At 48.8% G+C, this 23,689-nt stretch overlaps 2 protein-coding genes across 7 annotated transcripts in view; both read left to right on the top strand.

The window, feature by feature from the left end:
- Positions 1 to 5,932, top strand: part of Pla2g6 (phospholipase A2 group VI) — a 50,576-nt gene extending 44,644 nt beyond the window's left edge. For all 6 annotated transcript variants that reach the window (XM_045153401.1, XM_045153402.1, XM_045153400.1 and 3 more), the window contains 5 exons: positions 2,341 to 2,477; positions 2,821 to 2,975; positions 4,405 to 4,572; positions 5,043 to 5,116; positions 5,282 to 5,932. In XM_045153401.1, coding sequence (XP_045009336.1) covers positions 2,341 to 2,477; positions 2,821 to 2,975; positions 4,405 to 4,572; positions 5,043 to 5,116; positions 5,282 to 5,426 — 679 coding nt within the window. In that variant the 3' untranslated portion in view covers positions 5,427 to 5,932. The remainder of the gene's footprint in view (positions 1 to 2,340; positions 2,478 to 2,820; positions 2,976 to 4,404; positions 4,573 to 5,042; positions 5,117 to 5,281) is intronic.
- Positions 5,933 to 6,731: 799 nt separating this feature from the next.
- Baiap2l2 (BAR/IMD domain containing adaptor protein 2 like 2) overlaps positions 6,732 to 23,689 on the top strand; it is a 35,890-nt gene continuing 18,932 nt past the window's right edge. The window contains exons 1-4 of the mRNA XM_045153028.1: positions 6,732 to 6,890; positions 7,917 to 7,992; positions 8,421 to 8,507; positions 9,103 to 9,164. Of these exons, the coding sequence (XP_045008963.1) occupies positions 6,840 to 6,890; positions 7,917 to 7,992; positions 8,421 to 8,507; positions 9,103 to 9,164 (276 nt within the window). The 5' untranslated portion in view covers positions 6,732 to 6,839. The remainder of the gene's footprint in view (positions 6,891 to 7,916; positions 7,993 to 8,420; positions 8,508 to 9,102; positions 9,165 to 23,689) is intronic.

Raw genomic sequence — 23,689 nt, 5'->3', positions numbered from 1 at the left:
TCCGAACTCTGGTCCTCACACTTGCACTTGCAAGCACTTTCTCCACTGAGCCACCCCCTCAGGTCTCCTGTGTTCTTTTTAAAAATACATATTTATTTATTTGAGGTGGGGAGGGAGGGAAGAAGAGACAGTAGACAGAAAGAATGGGCACACTCCAGGGCCTCCAGCCACTGCACATGAACCCCGGACACATGTACCACCTTGTGCATCTATCTGGCTTATGTGGGTACTGAGGAATTGAACCTAGGTCTTTAAGCTTTGCAGGCAAGTGCCTTAACCACTAAGCCATCCCTCAAGCTGTCCCCCCCCCCTTTCTTTTTTGCATCTCAAACGTCCATCTGTGGTCACTTTCTTCTGCCTGAAGAACATTTCTTTGGACTTTTTCTTTGTGGGTCTGCTGGTGGTAAATTCTTCAATAGAACTTTTTAGAAAGAAGTTTATTTTAATCTTCATTTGAAAGTCATTTTATTTCACTCTCTTTGTTGGATGTAAAATTCTAGCCTGGAGATTTTCTTAGAACATATACAATTGCTGGGCTGAAGAGATGACTTAGCAATTATGGCTCTTTCTGGCAAAGCCAAAGGATCCAGGTTTGATTCCCCATTACCAGTATAAAGCCAGATGCATAAGGTGGCATACATGTCTGGAGTTCATTTGCAGTTGCTGCTGGAGGTCCTGGTGTGTGCCCATTCTCTCTTTCTATCTGCCCCTTTCTCTATTTAAAAAAAAAAAATATATATATATATATGTTTTTTTAAAAGAACATATGTCATTTGGTCATCTGTGAACTTCCTTTGTTGCCCTCACAATTCTAGCCTGTTATTCCTATTAGTCACATGTATTCAGGACTTTCAGCAGGGCTGGCTGGTATGATCACACATATTTGGGGATTTTCAGGAGGACTGGCTGGTAAAACCACATGTTCAGATATTTATTTTTCCTTCCTCCATGTTTTGTCCAGTGCCAAGGTAATTTTCCTCATAGCCTCCAGAGGCAGATTTGTTTCTGGTTTGTTTTTATCCTGAGAGTCCAACCCAGTGCAGGAAGAGTCTCCCACTTGACCGCCATCTTTGGGGGCTGTGGGCTCTGGCTCTGCCCCCCTGTCCCTGAAGGCCATCTACACAGAAGCATGGTGCGTGGTGTAACCTGCCTACAGGTCAGAGTGAGGGCTGGGTGCCAGCTTACCCTGCTGTCCCCTTTCTATCTGCTCAGGTCACCTGTACTTCGAAAACTAAAACCTTCTTTTTTCAGCATTGAAATGTTTTTTCAATGGGAAGATTTTTCAAATAACCTTCTCACAGTATTTCCAGAACTAGACTTTCTTTTTCCAAGCAGGTTTTTGTCCTCTTTATATTTTTCTTTACAATATAACAAATAAGTTTCTGGGTTACTCTGAACCCCCTGTAAGCATGATTTTGAATGGCTATGTTGTTTACTGTCCCATGCGATTGTTCCAGTTAGATCTGCACTGTAGTAAGTCACACTGGGGTGAGTAGCCTCGTGTAAGAAGCTGTCACTGGGGTTAGAGCAGCCCTTCAGGGTACACTTTCCAGGGTGCAGCTCTCGGATCATGGAGCCTAGACTGTGCAAGGTTCTTCCTACACAGTCGCTGAGAGTGGCTGTGCCCACAGCATTTAAGGGTGTTTGTGCCTCAGGATCAGGATTGTCTTACTAGGCAGTTGACTCACCAGGTTGAGGTAGGAACTTTGAAGCAGTGTCGATGGTCACATAGAAGTTTCCTCCTACTGCCGTCCTGGAGCTCTGTCAGCTGACTGCTCTCAGGTGCCACCAAGTGTCCTTTCAGACTTGGCCTCTAACATACAAATAGAACACGCGTTGTTTTTCTTTTAATTCGCTGGTGGCGTACTGAATGCACCGTTCTGAGCCTTGCCTTTCCTATGAAACCCTGCATCTTGGCATGGACACCCCCTCAGTACGTAAGCGCTGCCTCAGTTGTGCTGTGGTAACAAAGACCATCGACTAGGGACCCTCAGTGTGGTCCCACACCAATGGACACTAAAGTTGTGTTCACTCATTCATTTTAATGACCGCTGCTGCCATTGTTGGCCTCATTTGGACAGCCTAGCTCCCACATGCATGGCCACCCCTCAGAATGAGTTTCCAGAAGTCGGGTTGTCAGATGTCAGAACAAACCCATCAGCAAGTCGGGCAAATTTCCTCAGTGAGGCTGTTGGATCTGACTCCCCTGGCGCTGCAGGACACATGTGCATTGGGAGGATGGTGGCAGAGATGCCCACCCAGAGCAGCATACCCTGGCATGAGCCTGGACAAGGGGAAAGTAGTGGGTGGCCGGGTCAGCTCTCCTTCCTTGCTGTGCAGGGTGATGCTGACAGGGACACTGTCTGACCGGCAGCCAGCTGAGCTCCACCTCTTCCGGAATTATGAGGCCCCAGAAGCCACGCGGGAGCCTCGTTTCAGCCAGAATATTAACCTGAAGCCTCCCACACATCCCTCAGGTTAAAACCCTTGTTGGATGTGTCCTCAAGAAGAGGCTGCAGGGTGGGGGGTGAGAGTCACAGATACTGCCCTGGGGAATCCCCCTTCATCTGGTCTTTGTTGGCTGTGATCAGGTCTTGCTGGGCATTTTCAGGCAAGAGAGTTTGAGAGTCCCCCAGAAGTCCTCATGGGCACCCTGTCTTCTACCAGGATGGCAGGGCTCAATAGCAAGGCTCGTAGAACCTTCTGGAGAGTTCCCAGCTCCCCCTCTTCCTGCGCCCACCACCAGCACCCTGAGCTCTGAAGTGATGGCTCTTACAGCAAACCCTGTGCCACTGGTCTACCCTCCTTTCCTACCCCTAGACCAGCTGGTATGGCGGGCAGCCCGCAGCAGTGGGGCAGCCCCCACCTACTTCCGGCCCAACGGGCGCTTCCTGGATGGTGGATTGCTGGCCAACAACCCCACACTGGACGCCATGACTGAGATCCATGAGTACAATCAGGACATGATCCGCAAGGTGAGCGCCGTCTCAGGTCACAGGGTAAACATGGCCATCCACCGCAGACAACCCCGGGAGAGCAAGCAGCTTTGATACACGCTCTCACTTGTGTGCCTGACACTCAGCGGCAATCGTATCTCACGCAGGACCTATCTGATTGGCAGTGTCTGCCTGTAGCACCCAGCTAAAGAGATTCTGAGGCCCAGTCTGCTCGAAGCTAAGAGCTGTGATGTTGGACAGCGCCCACTATCAGTAGGGAGGGCCCTGTGCGGGCTCGGTGCCTGCCACTCTGCCCAGCCCTAAGGAGCTTGGATCCTGTGCAGACTCCACAGGCAGGGACCCACCCCTGGGTCTCTGTGCTTATACACTGCCCTGCAGGATCAGGCAGAGGAAGGTCGTTCTGAGAGGTCTGACGGCCTGAGTAAAGCTCCCTTGAGATGGAATCCATCCTGAGGCCTCGGTGTAGATGGACATGCAGAAGAGATCCCAGGGACGAGCAGAGGCCCGCCCGTGGAGCCAGGTGTCCAGGCCCACGTGCTGGGGAGGCGGGCCAGCACAGTGAATGAGCTCCCCTGCAAGTGGGGCGGCTGCAGGGCCTGCGCACCGTGCAGAGCGGGGTCTGGCAGTGCACGCCACTGGCTGCTTGCAGTCACTGGCGCCTCAGCACAGCCCTGGGGACACCATGTGGCTCTGAGTAGTCCAGATGTAGAGACATCTCTGACACCCCCACACTAAGTCATACCCTGTTAAAGATAAGGAGCCAGGGTCCCCTAGTGGGAGGGACTCCCTGAAGGTCAACAAGTTGGCAGCAGAGCTTATTGAACAAACACAGACAGCAGCCCAGTCTGGCTCACATCTTGGCCTTTGCTCCCCAACACATGGCCCCAGGCAAATCTCTTCCTGAGCTTGCCTCTCCGGGTCCTCATTATGAAGTGGGGTCACCATGCCCCCTCCACACACCAGCAGGAAGATTAACACCTGTCTCTGACCCCCGTCTTCCCTAGCCCGACCTTACAATGTGATGTGTGGACAGCAGATGTGCACACTATTTACTTGGCCACTGTGTGGCCTTGTTAACACACGGTGCTGTTCCGGGAGGTGGCTGTGTGCCCATGCCAGGCTTTTGTTTTGTGTTATGAGATAGGCTCTCACTCTAGCACAGGCTGTCCTGGTATTCAGTACGTAGTCTCAGGGTGGCTTCAAACTCACGGTGATCCTCCTAAGTGCTGGGATTAAAGGCGTGCGCGCGCCACCACACCTGGCCCCATGCCAGTCTTTACAGGGAGGGGCTGCAGCCAGGGTCAGCACCCAGCTGTGCTCCTGCTCCAGGGCCTCTTCCCCTCCTGCCAGAGCCCTGTGCCCACCCTTAGTTGGTCTCTCTCTTCCCTCCCCCATGTCCCTACCTGTGGCAGGTGCCCTCTGACCACCTGTGTCCTGCTTCCCACAGGGCCAAGATGGCAAGGTGAAGAAACTCTCCATAGTTGTGTCTCTTGGGACAGGGAAGTCCCCACAAGTGCCCGTGACCTGTGTGGATGTCTTCCGCCCGAGCAACCCCTGGGAACTGGCCAAGACTGTTTTTGGGGCCAAGGAACTGGGCAAGATGGTGGTGGACTGTGTGAGTTGGGGCCATTTCCTGGGCCCACTTCCCTTGGTGTCTCTACCTGCCAACGCTGCAGCCTCCCCCATCGTCTGCAGCCGATCGCGGGGAGTGGCCTCTGGGGGGCTCCCATGGTGACACGCACCCATGGTGAGGTTTGCCAAGCTTCTTTGGCTGCGGATTCCTCTCTGCACACAGCCTCGTGTGGAAGGGCGGAATGTATATGGGCAAAAACTAGATGGGAGAGGGAGCGGGGATTCTGCCCACTCAGCCTCTGCCCCCACTGCCATCGGCCCTCCTGAACAGACTCTGCGGGGCCAAGTGTGAGACCATGGGCCCCGCTCCTCTGCACAGCTTGCCAGTGGGGAGTCTGTGCAGCCACTGCTAGTGGGGGGCTGGAACTCAGTGGTCTGCAAGATGGGGAGGGAGGCAGCTGGAAATGGGGCAGGGCCGGCACTGTGCCGGACTCACAGGCCGCTTCCCACCAGTGCACAGATCCGGACGGGCGGGCCGTGGACCGGGCCCGGGCCTGGTGTGAGATGGTCGGCATCCAGTACTTCAGGTAAGGCCCAGGCCTGGCCCAGTGCCACCCAGACCTGGCGAGAGCCCTTGACTAACCCCCACCCACTCCATCCCCAGAGGCCCTTGACCCGGGCCTGCCCCAGCCCGGCTCCTGTCTGCACTCAGGCCGAGCATCCTGGGTAACCCTTCTCCCTGGTCTGGGCAGGTTGAACCCGCAGCTGGGGACAGATATCATGCTGGATGAGGTCAGCGACGCAGTGCTGGTCAACGCCCTCTGGGAGACCGAGGTCTACCTCCACGAGCACCGGGAGGAAATCCAGAAACTCATCCAGCTGCTCCTGTCACCCTAAGCCCCTGGCCGTGCTGCTGAGGGTGGGCGAGGCCATCCGGCACTCTGAGGGTCCAAGCAGGGGTCACACACTCTGCCTGCCTGTGGCCTGGGAGCTCAGAGTAGGATCAGCTCCCTCATGAGGCATCTCTGCGAGCCTCCTACCCCTCGTCCCTCCAGGCAGTCTGGAACCTACCCACCCACACCCCTTCCCCTGACTGTGAAGGACAACTGACCACCAACAGCCCCACACCCCATCAGCTCCAACACTAAGGTGCCCAGTGTGGCTCGAGGACTCTGCCACCATCCATTCTGGGGAGAACTGGGGTTCCACCCCATCATCAAGTGCAGGATGCCCCATTCAACTTTGCCCTTCTGCACCAGCCACTGGCCACCCCACCCCTAGAGCTGCCCCACCTTGAGAGCCCTCCCAGATCCCAAAGGTCACTTTTTTGCACATGCACTCCCTATGGAAGGAGATATGGGAGCGGCCGCATCAAAGCTGTGAAATAAACGAGTTTGGACTCATGTGTGCTGTGCTGTGAGCGGGGCCCCCCGCGACCCAGCTCCCCTGGCCTCTTCCTCAGGGTTCCTGTGACAGGCCTCTGAGGTAGAGAGGCTGCTGTCAGGCCCACCTGCCTCAGGCAAGTTGGTGGGGACCCTAGAGCCTCCCAGTGGGGAAAGGGACGAGCTCCATTTGAAGCTCAGTGAGGGCAGGGGATCTAGGCCTGGTCACACTCTGCCCCCAGGTCTGGGTTTGTGTCAGCCCTGGCTGGCATTTGGAGGAACCAGGGCTGGGCACTTAGTTCAGTGTTGGAAGCACTTGCCTAGTATGTAAGAGGCCCTGGGTTCCAGGACACCAGGAAAAGAAAAAGGAGCTGGGGTGGTCAGGGTTATATACAGAAGCATTATTGGGTGTATCTCCCTCAAGGCACAATTCTGAGGGGCCCAGGACAGAGGTGAGGCCTCGCAACAGTGATGTGTCCGTCCTCCGTGTGGGCTCACCTTCAGCTGGCTGTAGGAGGAGGATGTGAGCATTCCGGCCCTGTAGGGTGTGCAAGGTCACGTGAGGTCAGGAAGCAGGATGGGGTGCCCCAGTGGCCTTGAGTTAGACATGACCCAGGAGAGTGGTCCATCCACACGTGCCCACCTGCCCGTGCTCAGAGGGTAAATAATTGAAGGGCAGGTCACACGAGCCCTCCCGCGTCACAGGATGCCTTCCCTGCAGGGTCTGGTTACGCCCCAGATCGCATTGACATCCCCGCTGGTGAATAATTAAGCGGCCACCGCCTCCCAGGCAGGCCCCATGCCACAGCCTCCTCCCCGCCCGCTGGTACCATCTCCGTCTCCGCAGAGACCCAGAGGCTGACCCTGGTGCTTTCAGCCCTGCTGCCGCCACCTGCCTCCCACCTCCTCAGTGCCCGTGCCACCGCCCATGGCCCCTGAGATGGACCAGTTCTACAGGTCCACCATGGCCATCTACAAGGTGAGCTGTGGGCCGCAGCCATGCTCAGACTGGGTCAGAGCAGGTCCGAAGAGAGGTGGAGCCCAGGGCGCAGGTGTTCCGGGAACCCGGCTGGGCTGAGCTGTGAGCATTGAGCGGAGGACTCCAGGGAGCAGTCAGCCACACCTTTGAAAAGACCCCTTGCCCTCTCTCGCTCCCAATAAGGAGTATCTGGGGTCTTCAAGTCTCCGGTAGCCGCAGCTGGGTCCAGGTGGCTGAATAGCAGAGTCCAAGGGGTGAGACTCTTAACCGAAAGGAGCCGGCCACCCAGCCAGGAATGGGACTCAACCTGTCTCCCTCATATCTGGGCCCCTCGCGCGGCCTTCCTACCCCACCTCCCAAGGGCTGGCTGGGGTCAGTACAGACCTGCTGCGTGTGGGGCCCACCACAGGTGCTCCGCACAGCCGTGCCTGTGACATAGGAAATAACCACCCTGTTGGACTGATGCGAAAACTGAGACCACAGAGGTTACACGGCTTGTTCAAGGTCATGAAAAGGAGAGGGTGCTGCTGGGATTTAAGTCAAGACCAGGGTTGTCTCCACCACCCAGAGTTCTCTCCAAGTGGCCACGGCCCAGGGTGGTCCATAGTGACCCCTGGTGACCCAATTACAGCAGGGACCTCAGTGAGAAGGAAGAGGTCTGCCCCTACTTTTGCGGTGATACCAGTAGCCCCATTTTCTATCCCGGTGAGGCCTGGGCACAGGGCAGGGCTCAGCTGTGAATAGGCTTCAGTCAGCCAGCAGCAGCAGCAGGAGGAAAACTCTTGAGATGAGCCCATCTCAGGAGGGACTTGGGTCCCACTGGGACAGGTGTGTAAGCAGGAGGTAGCTGCAAGGGACTCCGGACCCAGAACTGGCCCCTAACAGATGCCTCTGAGGGCCTCTGGAGAAGACAGGCAAGATTCTGGTGACCCCAGGTTCAGGATGGGGCTCTACAGACCGGGTTGCCTCTATTCATCTGTCCTTTCTCTCCACCGCCATGGCCTGCCTCCTGGCCCTCGGGTCCAGAGCATCATGGAGCAATTCAACCCCGCCCTGGAGAACCTGGTATACCTGGGCAACAACTACCTCCGGGCTTTTCATGGTGAGTGCCCACCCGGGGCTCAGCCTCTGCCTTCACCAGGGCTTCTGCTCATAGTCTTCATGCCCCCACCCACCCACCTCACCACCCTCATCGCTCACATCAGAGCCAGAGATGCCTTCCACATGCCCCCGCCTCTCACCCGGTAGCCCATCTCTGAGCTCCACTACACACTCACATGCACTCTCAGGTGGGGGGGGGGGCAACACAGATGCCTCCACACCATGCCCGAGACGCACATGGAGGTGCTGCTCGGGAGCAGGCAAGGTGGGTGCCCCTCCGCTCTCCTCTGGCACGGCCATAGCCGTACACACCGGCTGAGAGCCCCTGCCCTCCCTCGCCTAACACCGTGCCCCTTCGTACCCCTTCCACGTGTCTGCCTCAGGGTGGGGCGGCTTGGGAACTGGGCCTGAACCGCCCCTCTCCTGCAGCTCTGTCCGAGGCAGCCGAGGTGTACTTCAGCGCCATCCAGAAGATCGGGGAGCAGGCCCTGCAGAGCTCCACCTCCCAGATTCTAGGTGAGGCTGCTCGCCTCCTGCCTGGGCCTTCTCTTGCTGTGCCAGCTCTGGGCCCCCCTTCTGTGATCCCGATGCCCCCTTCACGCTGGGGACCTGCTCGGCTTACAGTCTAAGGTTCATTGAGGCAGCTTTCTTTTTTATTTTTTTTATTTTCATTTTACTTTTTTGAGGTAGGGTCTTGCTTTAGTCCAGGCTGACCTAGAATTCACTATGTAGTCTCAGGGTGGCCTCGAACTCTTGGCAATCCTTTTGGGATTAAAGGCATGTGCCACCACGCCCGGTGAGGCAGCTTTCTGATACACATGTGCCCTCTCAGAAGTTCCTCAACCCCAACACAGGACTATATCTAATGCCCAGAGCCCCCTGTATCCCATGCCAGACCCCTGACCGCTCCCTTCCCACCTGTCCCGGCTGGACATTTCAGGCTGGAACCCAAGCTGGACTTGGCACTGCCAAGTCCTGAGACACAGCCATGTGGGAAATCCCTGGACTTTGGTCCCCAGTCCAGCCCTAGGCTGGTTCTTGGCTGGCTTTTGGGGGGAAGAAGGTGGGTGGGGCAGGCTCCCCACACTGAAGGATCTCCTCCCATCTCTAGGGGAGATCTTGGTGCAGATGTCGGATACCCAGCGACATTTGAACTCAGACCTGGAGGTGGTGGTGAGTGTTGCCCCCCGGGTCTGGCATCATGCATGCACGTGGGCTGTACTTCAAGAACAAGGGCACAGGGCTGGGGAGATGGCTCCGTCAGTAAAACGCTTGCTTCGTAAGTGTGAGGACTGGAGTTCCTTAGCACCTCTGTTAGTGCCCTGCGGGCCTGGCAGCCAGGTGTCCCCAACAAGCCAAAGGCAGACACAAGGGAACCCTGGGGTGAGCTGGCGAGCTAGACTAGCTGAATTGGAGGTTCCTGGTTCCAAGCGAGAGACCCTGCCCCAGTAAGTAAAGAGGGAAGTGAATGAGCAAGATGCCCAAACTTGACTTCAAGCATACACACACACACATACACACATACACACACACACACACACACACACACACACACACACACACACACACATGCATACACCCCCACCCCATGTGTACACATTCATACACGAACACCCACGTGTATACCCCCTCCCACATGCACTCACGTGCACACACACGTATACGTACATACCTACACCCCCTCCCTACAGAACAAAGGCCCAACCAATCTCCTATACCCATTTCCCAGGGAAGACCGCCAAGCCCACACCTAGCCCTTAATGACAGTAGGACAAGTGGCTTGATCAGCCTCAGAAAACCCAGCCACTGGGGCCTTTTCTGTTCCTTTTTAATCAAGGAGGAAACTGAGTCTCAGAGGTCTAGGTGTCATTCAAGAGTCTAGAATGAGTGGGTGAGCTGGGAAGAGCCAGGGCTAGGACCCAGCCCCCACCACCTCTGATTCCCACCCCCCCATACCGCCCTGGGGGGAACGATGGGGATCTGACCATGTCACTGCGTGAGTAGGGGCATCCAGTCTCTACCAGCAGCAGGAGCGAACACGGGATCCTGAGCTTGGGGTCCAGAGCGGGCCCACCCACACAGCTCTGCCCATGCCCCAAGTCACATCCCTGCCACCCTAAAAGAGCTGCCTTCTGAGCCAGGCGTGGTGGCGCACGCCTTTAATCCCAGCACTTGGGAGGCAGAGGTAGGAGGATCGCCGTGAGTTCGAGGCCACCCTGAGACTACATAGTAAATTCCAGGCCAGCCTGAGCTAGTGTGAGACCCTACTTAGGTAAAAAAAAAAAAAAAGCTGCCTTTTATAGACGCAGCCACTGCTGTTCAGCCTAGAACCAGTGGCCCCTCCTCCCACAGTTCAACACAGTTGTCCCCTCCCCCAGGGCACCTCCCTTGACCCCCCCACAGGTGCCACCACCCCTCCCTCCCGCTCTGCACCAGATGCTTCTGTTTGTTCTCAAGGTGTAGGGGAGTTAATAGAGCAAGCCTGCTGAGGAGCATCTGGGCTCAAAGCCCAACTCCACTGCTTAGTGACTTTGTGCACTTGAACTTTGGGCCTCAGTTAACCTATCTGGAAAAAAAAAAAAATGGAGATATTCAAACTGCCTGGCAGCATTCTCCAGGGTATAGTGTAAATTAACGGGGAAGAAACTGTTTTCTGTCACCATAAGCCCCAGGTTTCTGAGCTGGGATAGCTAGGAGAACTTAACTTGCCTGTTCCTTGGAGTGTCGGGACCTCCCATGAGGGCTGGGACAGGTCTTCTTTTCACTGTAGCCCCGAGGCCTGAGGGATCCTGGCACCAGGGCTAGGCTTCCCTGAGCGCGGAAGGAGAGAGTGAGCGCTGGGAAGGGAATGAGGCTTGCTAAGTGGAGGAGGGAAGGAGGCCTTCCCAGAGACAAAGCAAACAGGCGGAAGGGACCAAAGTTCCTGAGCTGCGCAGAGAGGATGGGTGGGTGGGCCTGATGGTGAGGGGCCTTGGATGGCTCAGAAGAGATTGTTTGTTTGTTTGTTTGTTTCGAGGCAGGGTCTCCCTCTAGCCCAGGCTGACCTGGAATTCTCTGTGTAGCCTCAGGGTGGCCTCCAACTCACAGCGACTGATCCTCCTACCTCTGCCTCCCTAGTGCTGGGATTAAAGGCGGGCGCCACCATGCCGGGCCCTGGGAAGGGAATTTTGATTAACTGTGACAGTCCCTGTGATCCAATTTATAGGGAAGGGACCAGAAGTCAGTGTGCTCTTTGGGGTACCGTCTGGCCGGGGGTGGGGGATCAACTTTACTAGTAGAAAACATGTATCAGATTACCCACGCCCAGTGGTCCTATGGGGGTCATGTCTCCAAGGACACTTGGGGATGTAGCATTGAGCCTCCGTTGCAGTCAGGTTCACATTGCTGGCAGAAAACACGGGCCTACAGCAGCTTGTGGGAAGACAGGTTTATGTTGGCTTACAGGCTGGAGGGGAAGCTCCATGATGACAGGGGAAAACAGTGGCATGAGCAGAGGGTGGACATCATCTCCTGGCCAACATCAGGTGGACAACAGCAACAGGGAAGTGTGCCAAACACTGTCAAGGGGAAACTGGCTATAACACCCATAAGCCCGGCCCCGACAATACGTCACCTCCAGGGGGATCCAATTCCCAAATTGATCCAGCTGGGGACCTAGCATTCAGAACACCTACGTTTATGGGGGACCCTTGATTCAAATAACCCCCAGATACCTATTTGGGCTTCCACACTGGTCATAGAGCCTGGGCCTTCTTCTTCTGCCTTCAGTGGCTCTCCATGTCACGATGGTGCTCCCGGGCTAATCAGGGACAAACGTCACCCAGGCCCGCTCTGTAAGGAGAGCCGCCTCTCCAGGCACCCACATCTTGGCTGTGACAACTAGGCACGTTCCCCAGCCAGAACCATACCAGGTAGACAGTGCCTCAAGCTGCCTCTTCAGTTCATTGCTTCCAGAAGGATTCCAGCTATGTGCCAGGCGCTGTCGCAGGCAGGCATACAGCAGACAGAAACCCTGCCCTCCCACAGAGGGGCCAGGCCAAACCAACGGTTAGCAAGCCTACCTGTCACCATCTACTGAGTGACAAAAGGAGCATTTGGAAGATGCTGAAGGAAAACCATCTCCAGAAAGGGGACATTGAGCAAGGCCTGAAGGAGCTGAGGAAGTTCCTGGGGACAGTTAAGGTGGAGGGGCCGCAGTGGGCGGCAAGAGTCACTGGAGGAAGACGACGTACATGACAGTACCAGGGGGTGACTGGACATTGCTCGTGAAAGGGCACCATCTGTGGGCTTAAAAAGTTTTTAATTTTATTTTAGTATTTTATTTATTTACTTATCTATCTATTATCTATCTATTATCTATCTATCTATCTATCTATCTATCTATCTATCTATCTATCTATCTATCTATTTACAAGTAGAGAGAGATAGAAGAGAGACAGGCAGAGAGAATGGGTGTGCCAGGGCCTCCAGCCACCGCAAACAGACTCCAGATGGATGCGCCACTTTGTGCATCTGACTTTCCATGGGTACTGGGGAACTGAACTTGGGTTGTTAGGCTCTGAAGGCAACTGCCAGAGCCACTGAGCCATCTCTCTAGCCCTTTAGATTTTATTTATTTGCAAGAGGAGAGAGAGGGAAAGAGAAATGGAGAGAAAGGGAGGGAGGGAGGGCACGAAATGGGCACATCAGGGTCTCTAGCCACTGCAAACTCCAGATACATGCACCACTTTGTGCATCTGGCTTTATGTGGGTACTGGGAAATCAAACCTGGGTTCGTGGCTTTGCAGGCAAGTGCCTTAACCACTGAACCATCCCTCTAGCCCCTTAATTTTTTTTAAATTATTATTTGTGTATGTACGTGTTCGTGTGTGAGTGCAGGCACACATGTGCCACAGTGCACATGTGGAGGTCAGAGGAAAACTTTCAGGTTGGTTTTCTGCCTGTCAACTTCATTTGTGGTGGGGTTTCTCACCTGGATTCTCCCTCTGCTATTCTTGGCTGCCTTCGCAATGAACTCTGGGAGACTCTCCTGCCTCCACGTCCCATCTCACAGTCAGAATCAGCATGCTGGGATTACAGGAGCCCACCATGGGCTTCTGGCTTTTTCCTTGGGATCCAGGGATAGAACATGGGCACTCCAGCTTCAGCGACAAGCGCTTTATCCATCTCTCCAGCCTGTTAGTGGTTTTGAGCAAATAGAAGACAGAATCTGGCTTAGCTTTGCAGGTTCTTTCTTTTCTTTCTTTCTTTCTTTCTTTCTTTCTTTCTTTCTTTCTTTCTTTCTTTCTTTTTTTTTTTCATTTTAGAATGGCAAATTGAAAACCGGATACACAAAAGCCCACCACACATATTCGAGCTGAATGTTGCATTTATTACAAGGGACTCCAGGGAGCTGAGGAGATGGCTTCATGGACAAAACACGTCCTACATAAGCCTGACTCCATGTAAAAGCTGGAAGTGGGGCTGGAGAGATGGCTTAGCCTTCAAGGCGCTTGCTTGCCTGCAAAGCCAAAGGACCCAGGTTAGAGTCCTCAGGATCCACGTAAGCCAGTTGCGCAAGGTGGTGCATGTGCCTGGAGTTCGTTTGCAGTGGCTGAAGGCCCTGGTGCGCCCATTCTCTCTATATATATCTGCCTCTTCCTCTCTCTCTCAAATAAATAAAATAATTATTTTTTAAGTTGGAAGCTATGGTAATCTCAGCCTATAGTGAGATAGGAGGCAGAGACAGGTCAATTACCAGAAACCGGCTGGTCAGTGAGCTTGGTGAAGAGAGCAGAACCACCAGAGACCCTGCCTCAAAATCAGGTGGAAGGTGAGGAATAGCCTCCGAAAACGGTCTGTGACTTGCACACACGCACCGTGGCATGCACGCACCTGCACTCACACCTGAACACACATGCACACACACCCCTAAGTAAACAATAAGGCAGTAGTTTATGCCTCAAAGGTCTGTTTTGTTGTATGTGAAGCTTGGACTCACATTGCCTCTCTCCTTTCCTCCCCTTTCTCCTTCCTTGCTTCCTTCTTCCCTCCCTATCTCACTCCCTACCTCCCTTGCTTCTTTTTCTTTGAGTTACTTAAGTATTTTTTAATGGCATAGAACATTGAATATTGATGTAAAAAAAAGTCAGATTATCTGTTTGTTTGTTTTTTTTTCATTATGAAGGTCATTTATTCTTTCTTCCTTTTTTTTTTTTTTTTTTGGTTTTCCAAGGTAGGGTTTCACTGAGCCCAGGCTGACCTGGAATTCACTATGTAGTCTCAGGGTGGCCTTGAACTCACAGCGATCCTCCTGCCTCTGCCTCCCCAGTGCTGGGATTAAAGGTGTGCACCACCACGCCTGCTGTCCCTCCTCCTTTTCTTTTGGGGTCGCTTATAGCAGTGTTCTCAGTGCTTTCCTTCTGGCTTAGCTATCATTGCTGAACTAATGTTCTTTTCTCCTACTTTCTAGTTGTTTCCTGAGTTCCCATTCCTGAGGTTTTTTTTCTAATTCATACTCATACTTTCCCCCTCCTTCTGCCTCTCTAGTGTATTTCTGTTGCCTGTGGGGATGTTAGTCTGGCCTGAACTCTGTTTTCTCATAATAACTTTCTTCAGGCGCATGCTTCTGGAGTTCATTTGCAGTGGCTGGAGGCCCTAGCATGCCCATTCTCTCATTTTCTCTCTCTCTTTCTCTCTCCCTGCCCCCTGCAAATAAATGAATAAGGTGTAATTAAAAAAAAAAAAAACAACTTTCTTCTGGATTCTGCTTCACAGATTTATTTTTGTTCATTTTTAGAAGTTTTTTTTTTTTCACTGAAACTTTAGGAAGAGTTATAGTGAGGAGAGGTTTCTAATATTACACCAACCATGTTCTATTCTTGTTTTCCAAATACAGAGCAACTTGCTTTTTACAATCCTATCTGTAGTTCCTTGGGCCTGATTGGGCTTTCTCCTTTGAATCTTAGTCCCTGTTCTCTTCTCTTCTCTTCTCTTCTCTTCTCTTCTCTTCTCTTCTCTTCTATTTATTTATTTATTTATTTATTTATTTATTTGAGAGAGGGAGAGAGAGACTATGGGTCTCCATTTTGTTATTTTCTTTTAAGCAAGTGGATGTCACTGCTGAGCCATCTTCTCAGCATGTTTTACCATTTCTACTGGGTTGTATTTATCATTTATTTATACAAATTCTTTTTTTAAATTGCTTTTTGTTTCATGTACATTTTGTTTTAAAATTCTCAGTATGTATGTGTGGGTGGGAGAAGGGTGCAAGTGTGTGGAGGACTTCAGGGCAGTCTGTTCCTTCCTTCCACTTTGCTTGAGACAGGGTCTCCCTTGTTTTTCCCACTCCAGACAAGATCTGGCTTGTTCAAGGTAATATGGCTATAGACATGTTTTTGTTTTTTTTTTTAAGGTAGGGTCTCACTCTGGTCCAGGCTGACCTGGAATTAACTATGTAGTCTCAGGATGGCCTTGAATTCTCAGTGATCCTCCAACCTCTGCCTCCCGAGTGCTGGGATGAGAGACATGTGCCACCATGCCTGGCCTGTAGACATGTTGTTTGTATTTTTTAATTTTTTTTATTTTTATTAACATTTTCCATGATTATAAAATATATCCCATGGCAATTCCCTCCCTCCCCTTGTTTGTATTTTTAAAGGTAAAATTATGCTCAACTTTATTTTATTTTTTATTGACAACTTCCATAATTGTAAACAATATCCCATGGTAATTCCCTCCCTCCCCCCATTTTTCCCTTTGAAACTCCGCTCTCCATATCCCCTCCCCCTCTTAATCAGTCTCTCTTTTATTTTGATGTGATGATCTTTTCCTCCTATTATGATGGTCTTGCGTAGGTAATGTCAGGCACTGTGAGGTCATGGATATCCAGGTCATTTTGTGTCTGGAGGAGCATGATGTAAGGAGTCCTGCTTTTCCTTTGGCTCTTACATTCTTTCCACCACCTCTTCCACATTGGACCCTGAGCCTTGGAAGGTGTGATAGATATTTCAGTGCTGAGCACTCCTCTGTCACTTCTTCTCAACACCATGGTGCCTTCTGAGTCATCCCAAGGTCACTGCCATCTGAAAATAGAATGTTCTCTACCAAAAGTGAGAGTAGCATTAATATATGGGCATGAACATTAAAAGACGTGCTTACTGGGCAGTTTGGTAAGCATAGTACATACATTTAGCCAGACAGCAGCAGACGTTATACCCCTAGGGCTCATGACTACCCCTGTTGTAGGTTTTCAGTATCAGGGATGTATTCCCTCCCATGGAGCCTGCCTCCAGTCCAATTAGAGGGCAGTTGGTTTCCTTTATAGCAGACGTGCCACTATTGCACCCGTTGGCTCATTTGGCCTGGCTGGCCAAATATAAGGCTTGCAGTGTCCACTGTTGGGTATCTTCACTGGTGATTTCTCTCTCTCTCCCATTGAACTGCATGCAGAATGGCTTCTTCCAGCTTTCTGTCAGCTGGTCTACATGGATTAGGTTTTCAGCTCAGCTCCAGCAGGATTTCTCATTGACCTTGCAGTCCACGTATGTGGAGTCTTTAGCAATAGGGTCTTACCATCTACTTCTGGTGGGAAACTAAGGACCTTGGCAATGGCCTGTAATATTTTGGGGCATCAGGGACCACCCTAGCCAACAACTCACTGGAAAGTATCCCTTCCTGTATCCCCTGGCACTGAAAATTTTCTAGTAACAATCTATGGCTCCTGAGTGTTCCACTGTCCAAAAGAGTAGGTTTCCATATGACTTATTTATATCCTCTTAGATTTTGATTAGCCCTCCCTCCACCTTTCTCTTACTCAATCTCTTCCCCTGACCTCACTTAGGCCTTTTCACCCCCATTAATCTGTTCTTCTACTTACATATATACAATACCATCCTATTATGGCCCCTTCCCTCCTTTTCTATTCCCTTTATATCTCCTTTCTAGCTTACTGGCCTCTGCTACTGAGTTTTCTTCCTACTCACACAGAAGTCTAGTCATCTGTAGCTAGGATCCACATATGAGAGAGAACATGCAACATTTGGCTTTCTGAGCCTGAGTTACCTCACTTAGTATAATCCTTTCCAGATCCATCCATTTCCCTGCAAATTTAATAACTTCATTTTTCTTTACCATTGAGTAGAACTCCATTGTGTAAATGTGCCACATCTTCATTATCCACTCATCAGTTGAGGGACATCTAGGCTGGTTCCATTTCCTAGCTATTGTGAATAGAATGGCAATAAATATGGTTGAGCATGTATCTCTAATATAATGAGATGAGTCCTTAGGATATATGCCTAGGAGTGCTATAGCTGGGTCATATGGTAGATCTATTTTTAGCTGTCTCAGGAAGCTCCACACTGATTTCAAGTCCTACAGAGACTGGGAATAGAAGGGACATAGCTCAACATAATAAAGGCTATTTATGACAAGCCTACAGCCAACACAATACTAAATCTAACATCCCTTCAAATGCTTTTTCTGCATCTAATGAGATGATCATATGATTTTTGTCCTTCAGTCTATTCATATAATGTATTACATTTATGTATTTGCATATGTTGAACCATCCCTGCATCTCTGGGATAAAGCCTACTTGGTCGGGGTGAATGATCTTTCTGATATATTCTTGTATCTTGTATTCTTGTTTTTCTTGTGTGTGTGTGTGTGTGTGTGTGTGTGTTTTGTTTTTTTTTTTGGCTTTTCAAGGTAGGGTCTCACTCTAGCCCAGGCTGACCTGGAATTCACTATGTAGTCTCAGGGTGGCCTCAACCTCATGGCGATCCTCCTACCTTTGCCTCCAGAGTGCTGGGATTAAAGGTGTGCACAACCACACCCAGGTGTTTGCCAATATTTTGTTGAGAATTTTTGCATCTATGTTCATGAGAGAGATTTGTCTGTAGTTTTCCTTCTTTCTTTCTTTCTTTCTTTCTTTCTTTCTTTCTTTCTTTCTTTCTTTCTTTCTATCTTTGCCTGGTTTTTGTATCAGGGTGATGCTAGCTTCAGGATTCCTTCTTTTCATATTTTATGGAAAAGTTTAAGAAGCAATGGTATTAGTTCTTCCCTGAAGGTCTGGTAAAATTCACCAGTGAATCCATCTGGGCCTGGACTTTTTTTAGTTGGGAGATTTTCAATAACTGCTTGGATATCCATACTTGTTATAGGTCTATTTAAATGGTTAGTCTTATCTTGATTTAATTTAGGTAGGTAATATAAATCAAGGAAATCATCCATTTCATTCAGATTTTCAAACTTAGTGGAGTATATGTTCTTATGTCCTATGATTTTTTTAATTTCTCTGGTATCTGTTGTGATGTTGCCTTTTTCATCTGTAATTTTATTAATTTGTGTCTCTTCTGTCTTTTTTTTTGGTGAGAATTGCTAAAGGTTTTCAATCTTGTTTATCCTTTCAAAGAACCAACTCTTTGTTTCATTGATTCTTTGGATTTTTTTGTTTGTTTGTTTCTATTTCATTAATTTCTGCCCTAATCTTTATTATTTCTTCCTGTCTACTGAATTTCGGTTTGCCTTGTTCTTCTTTTTCCAAGCTTTAAGGTGAAGCATTAGGTCATTTACTTGAGACCTTTCTAACTTCTCAATATAGGCACTTAGAGCTATAGATTTCCCTCTTTAGGACTCCCTTCATTATGTGCCAAAGGTTTTAGTATGTTGTATTCCCATGACTCTATGAATTTTTTGATTTCCTCATTGACCCATTCATGATTTAGTAGTGTATTGTTTAGTTTCCATGATTTTGTGTATGCTCTATAGCTTTTCTTGCTATTGATTTGTAGTTTGATCCTATTGTGATCAGATAGAGTGCAAGGAATTATTTCAATTTTCCTGTATTTGTTTAGATTTGCTTTGTGTCCTAATATATGGTCTATTTTAGAGAATGTTCCATGTGCTGCTGAAAAGAATGTGTATTTTGCAGCATTTGGACGAAATGTCCTGTATATATCTGTTAGGTCCATTTGTTCTATGACCTTATTTAGTCCAGATGACTCTCTGTTTATTTTTTTGCCAGGATGACCTGTAATTGATGAGAGTGGAATGTTAAAGTCACCCACTACCATTGTGTTTGGTGTTATCTGTGACCTTAGTTCTAATAGTGTTTGTTTGATGAAGTTGGGAGCCCCCATGTTAGTTGCATATATGTTTAGGATTGTAATGTCCTCCTGTTGGAGTGTGCATTTAATCAACATAAAGTGACCTTCCTTATCTTTCTTGACTAACACTGGAGTGAAGTCTACTTTGTCAGATATCAGGATAGCAACCCCTGCTTGTTTTCTAGGCCCATTTACTGTTTTCCAACCTTTCACCCTAAGATAGTGTCCATCCTTTGTAGAAAGATGAGTTTCTTGGAGGCAACAAAATTGAAGAATCCTGCTTTTTAATCCAGTCTGCAAACCTATGTCTTTTGGTTGGGATATTGAGGCTGCTGATATTAAGAGTTATTATTGAAAGGTATGTATTTATTTTTGCCAGTTTTCTTATTTTATAGTTCTTCTGGTTTTACCTTTGATTTCTTGTATTAACTAGTATTTGAGTATGGTTTATTTTTTTTCAGGTTCCTTATGTGTGTTTTTCTTTCTCTTCAGCATGGAGGATCCTTTCAAGTATTTTTCTGTAGAGCTGGCTTTGTCTTCAAATATTCCTTTAGCCTGATTTGGTTGTGGAATATCCTTATTTTTCCATCTGTTTGAGTGGATAGCTTTGCAGGATAAAGTAACCTTGGTTGACAGTTGTTATCTTTCAGAACTTGGAATACATCATTGCAAGTCCTTCTGGCTTTGAAAGTTTGTGTTGAGTAATCTATTGTGATCCTAATGGGCTTGCCTTTGTATGTAACTTGAGTTTTCTATCTAACTTCTTTCAATATATTTTCTTTGGTTTATATGTTTAGTGGTTTAATTATAATATGGCGAGGAGAAGTTCTTTCCAGGTTTTGTCTTTTTGGTGTTCTAAAGGATTCCTGTATCTTCATTGGCATCTCATTCCCAATTTGGGGGAAGTTTTCTTCTATGATTTTGCTGAAAATGCCTACTATGCCTTTGGAGTGAAATTCTGCTCCTCCTACTATACCCTGAATTCTTATGTTTGATCTTTTCATAGTATACCAAATACCTTGAGATTCCCACTCATATTTTCCTATTAGCTTATCTTTCTCTTTGTTGGACTGTATTAGATCTGCCACCTGGTCTTCTAGCTTAGATATTGTGTCCTCTCCTTCATTCATTCTACTGGTGAGTTTTTCTACAGAGTTTTTTTTTTGGGGGGGGACATTGAGGTAGGGTCTCACTTTAGCCCAGGCTGACCTGGATTCACTATGTAGTCTCAGGGTGGCCTCGAACTCACAGCGATCCTCCTACCTCTGCCTCCCAAGTGCTGGGATTAAAGGCATGCGCCACCATGCCCAGCTTTCTACAGAGTTTTTTTTTTATTTCATTAACTGTGTTCTTCATTGCTAGTAATTATGACTGGCTTTTCTTTATTATTTCTATTTCCTTATTAATGTCTTGTATTGACCTCCTTATTTCATTAAATTGGTTTCCTGTGTCTTCTTTCATTTCTTTGATTTCCTCCTTGATTTCTTTGAACATATTTATAATCATTGTTTTGAAATCTTTCTCAGGCATTTCCTCTAAGTCAGCCTCACTGGAGGTCATTTCTGATGCATTAATACTTTTGGTGGATTTATATTGTCTTGATTTTTTTGTGTTTCTTGTGTTATAATGTATATATTTTTGCATCTTGGGTTAATTTAATGCTTGGATTTTCTAATTATCTGTAGTATTACTAGATGTGTCAATCAATCTGATGTTACATATCTCCAGGGTAGGAGCTTAAGGTGCTAGGTGTGGCTCTTATGACTCTCAGAGTATCTACAAAAGTGACCCTTGATGTTGGGTTTGCCTGCTGTGAGAGTATTCAAGTAGACTGAGTGGAGGAAAATACAGACCGATTCTAAAATTTAATTAAACAATGTACACATTCAATGAAAAACGGCACAGAGTATTTGTGCAAGAGTAGGTATTAAGACAATCAGATCCTCTAACAAAGTTACAGTCCCTTGGGATGCGTGTTGCCCCCAAACCCTTAATCCTGTCAGCTAGGAGGCTAAAATTCTGGTCTGTTGAGGGTACCAAGTCAGCTTGAGACCAAATGAGACTCTTTCCTAACAAATGACAGAAGAGGAAACAAAGCCACTATAAATCAAGAAGCAACAAATAACAAGCCCAAAATACAGCCTATTTAAGAATGACAAATCCCACCATCCATCAGATTTAACATATAATTTATCCTGATATGGGAGGTGCAATTAGCACTTTCTGTTCAGGCCTATATACCGGGCTTATTTGGTGGGCACTGACCTGGTGTGATCCCCGTTACCTTTTGGGATGGTTTTGGTCTCAGTTATGGTGGGCTCCTGCTTGGATCCCTTTGTTGCACTGTGGGCTCAGGTAGTCTGGCTGGGTCGCTGCTCTGATCACCTGTGTCAGGTGCTGTGTAGGTGAGCTCCCTTCCCCAGGTCACTGGTGCTTATTGGTGCTTGAGCTGGTGGGAGGGGAGGGGAGGCTGTGGATGGTGGCTGAAGTTTTTCCACTCCTCCATTCTTCCCCGCCATCCTTCTTTCATGTTTCTTTCTATATTTTGATTTATTTTATTTGTTTATTTGAGAGCAACAGACAGACAGAGAGAAAGAGGCAGATAGAGACAGAGAGAGAATGGGCACACCAGGGCCTCCAGCCACTGCAAACAAACTCCAGACGCACATGTCCCCTTGTGCAGCTGGCTAATGTAGGTCCTGAGGAGTCAAGCCTCCAACCAGGGTCCTTAGGCTTCATAGGCAAGCGCTTAACCGCTAAGCCATCTCTCCAGCACCTTTCATGTTTCTTGAGTTTGCGAGGAGCTCTGGTGTGAGTGGAAAATCCCCTCACCTGGCTTTTTCTGCGGCTCAGGCCAAACCTGGTAGCTGTGGCCCTGTGGACCTGGGTCTGTCGCTGCTGGAGCCGCTTCTGTGGACTCCAGATGCTTCTCCTACTGCTCTGCTGCAGTTGATATTTTCTTCTACTCCTCACTTTTTAGTAGAAGAGAGTATTTTTCTGGGTTTACTTTTGGCTTTTTCTCCCCTACACTGCTTTGGCATGGTTCTTACACCACAATTTTAACCGGAAGTCTGTAAACATGTTTTTGCCACATCACATGTGCCACTGTAGCTGGCCCACGAACTTCTGGATTCCCCTGGCTCCATCTCCCATTGCTGTAGCCAATGCGTCAACTTTGAAAACACGGGCACCTCCCTGCATCTGGCTTTATGGGTGCCGGGAACCAAACATGGGTTGTCAGGCTTATAAGCAACTACTGTGAACTTCTGAGCCATCTTCTGAGCCCCTGTTTGTTTTAATTTTAGACCCAGGGTCTCACGATGCAGTCCTGGCCAGCCACTTGTGCTTTAATCCCAGTACTAGGGAGCCAGCGATTCTCCTGCCTCAGCCTCCCAGTGCTAGGATTAGAGGCATGAGCCACCGTTCCTACTTATAGGAGTCCTGGGCTGGAAAGATGGCTCAACAATTCAAGGCACTTGCATGGCCGGGGTTCAGTCTCCCAGTACCCACATAAAGTAATATAAACAAAGTGGCACATATGTCTGGAATTCATTTGCAGTGAATGGCAGGAGGCCCTGGTATGGCTCTTCTCTCTCTCTTTCTCAAACAAATAAATAAATAAATATTAAAAAAGAAAGATACGCTGGGTGTGGTGATGTGTGGCTTTAATCACAGCACTTGGGAGGAGGGAGGATTGCCATGAGTTTGAGGCCAGCCTGAGACTACATAGTGAATTCCAGATCTGCCTGGCTAGAGTGAGACCCTACTTTGAAAAATAAAACAAAACAAAAGATATTGCCAGATTAAGTGGATGAATATTCTTCCTAATATGTAGCTTGCCAGTCCTCTCTTCTCCCCTTCCCTTCCCTTCCCTTCCCTTCCCTTCCCTTCCCTTCCCTTCCCTTCCCTTCCCTTCCCTTCCCTTCCCTTCCCTTCCCTTCCTTTCCATTCCCCCTTCTCTCTCATATTTGAGACAAAGTTTTACTATATAGCTCAGGCTGACCTTGAACTCACATCAGTATTCCTGTCTCAGCCTCCCAAATGCATGTGGGATTACAGGTATGTGTCACCATAACCAGCTGTTTAATCTTTTTCTTAGTAGTGCCTGTCTTTGATGAACAGAAATTTAAAAATTTTGTAAATAGTTCATATGTATGTTTTATCCAGGAAATTTTTCCTTGTGGCAAAGATGGTCCACTGTTTTCTTCAAGAAATGCTATCTTTTGAGATTTACATCTATTTCTATGATCCACTTCATATTTTTTTAATTTAATTTTTATTCACATTTTCCATGATTATAAAAAAAAAAATCCCATGGTAATACCCTCCCTCCCCACCCCACACTTTCCCCTTTGACATTCCATTCTCCATCATATTACCTCCCCATCTCAATCATTCTACTTACATATATACAATGCCAACCTATTAAGTACCCTCCTCCCTTCCTTTCTCTTCTCTTTATATCTCCTTTTCAACTTACTGGCCTCTGCTACTAAGTATTTTCCTTCTCATGTAGAAGCCCAATCATCTGTAGCTAGGATCCACATATGAGGGAGAACATGTGGCGCTTGGCTTTCTGAGCCTGGGTTACCTCACTTAGTATAATCC

Source organism: Jaculus jaculus, chromosome 6, assembly GCF_020740685.1.
Source record: "Jaculus jaculus isolate mJacJac1 chromosome 6, mJacJac1.mat.Y.cur, whole genome shotgun sequence".
In the NCBI taxonomy this organism is placed as follows: domain Eukaryota; kingdom Metazoa; phylum Chordata; class Mammalia; order Rodentia; family Dipodidae; genus Jaculus; species Jaculus jaculus.
The sequence above is the reverse complement of the archived record's forward strand: the minus strand, read 5'-3'. Positions and strand labels throughout refer to the sequence as shown.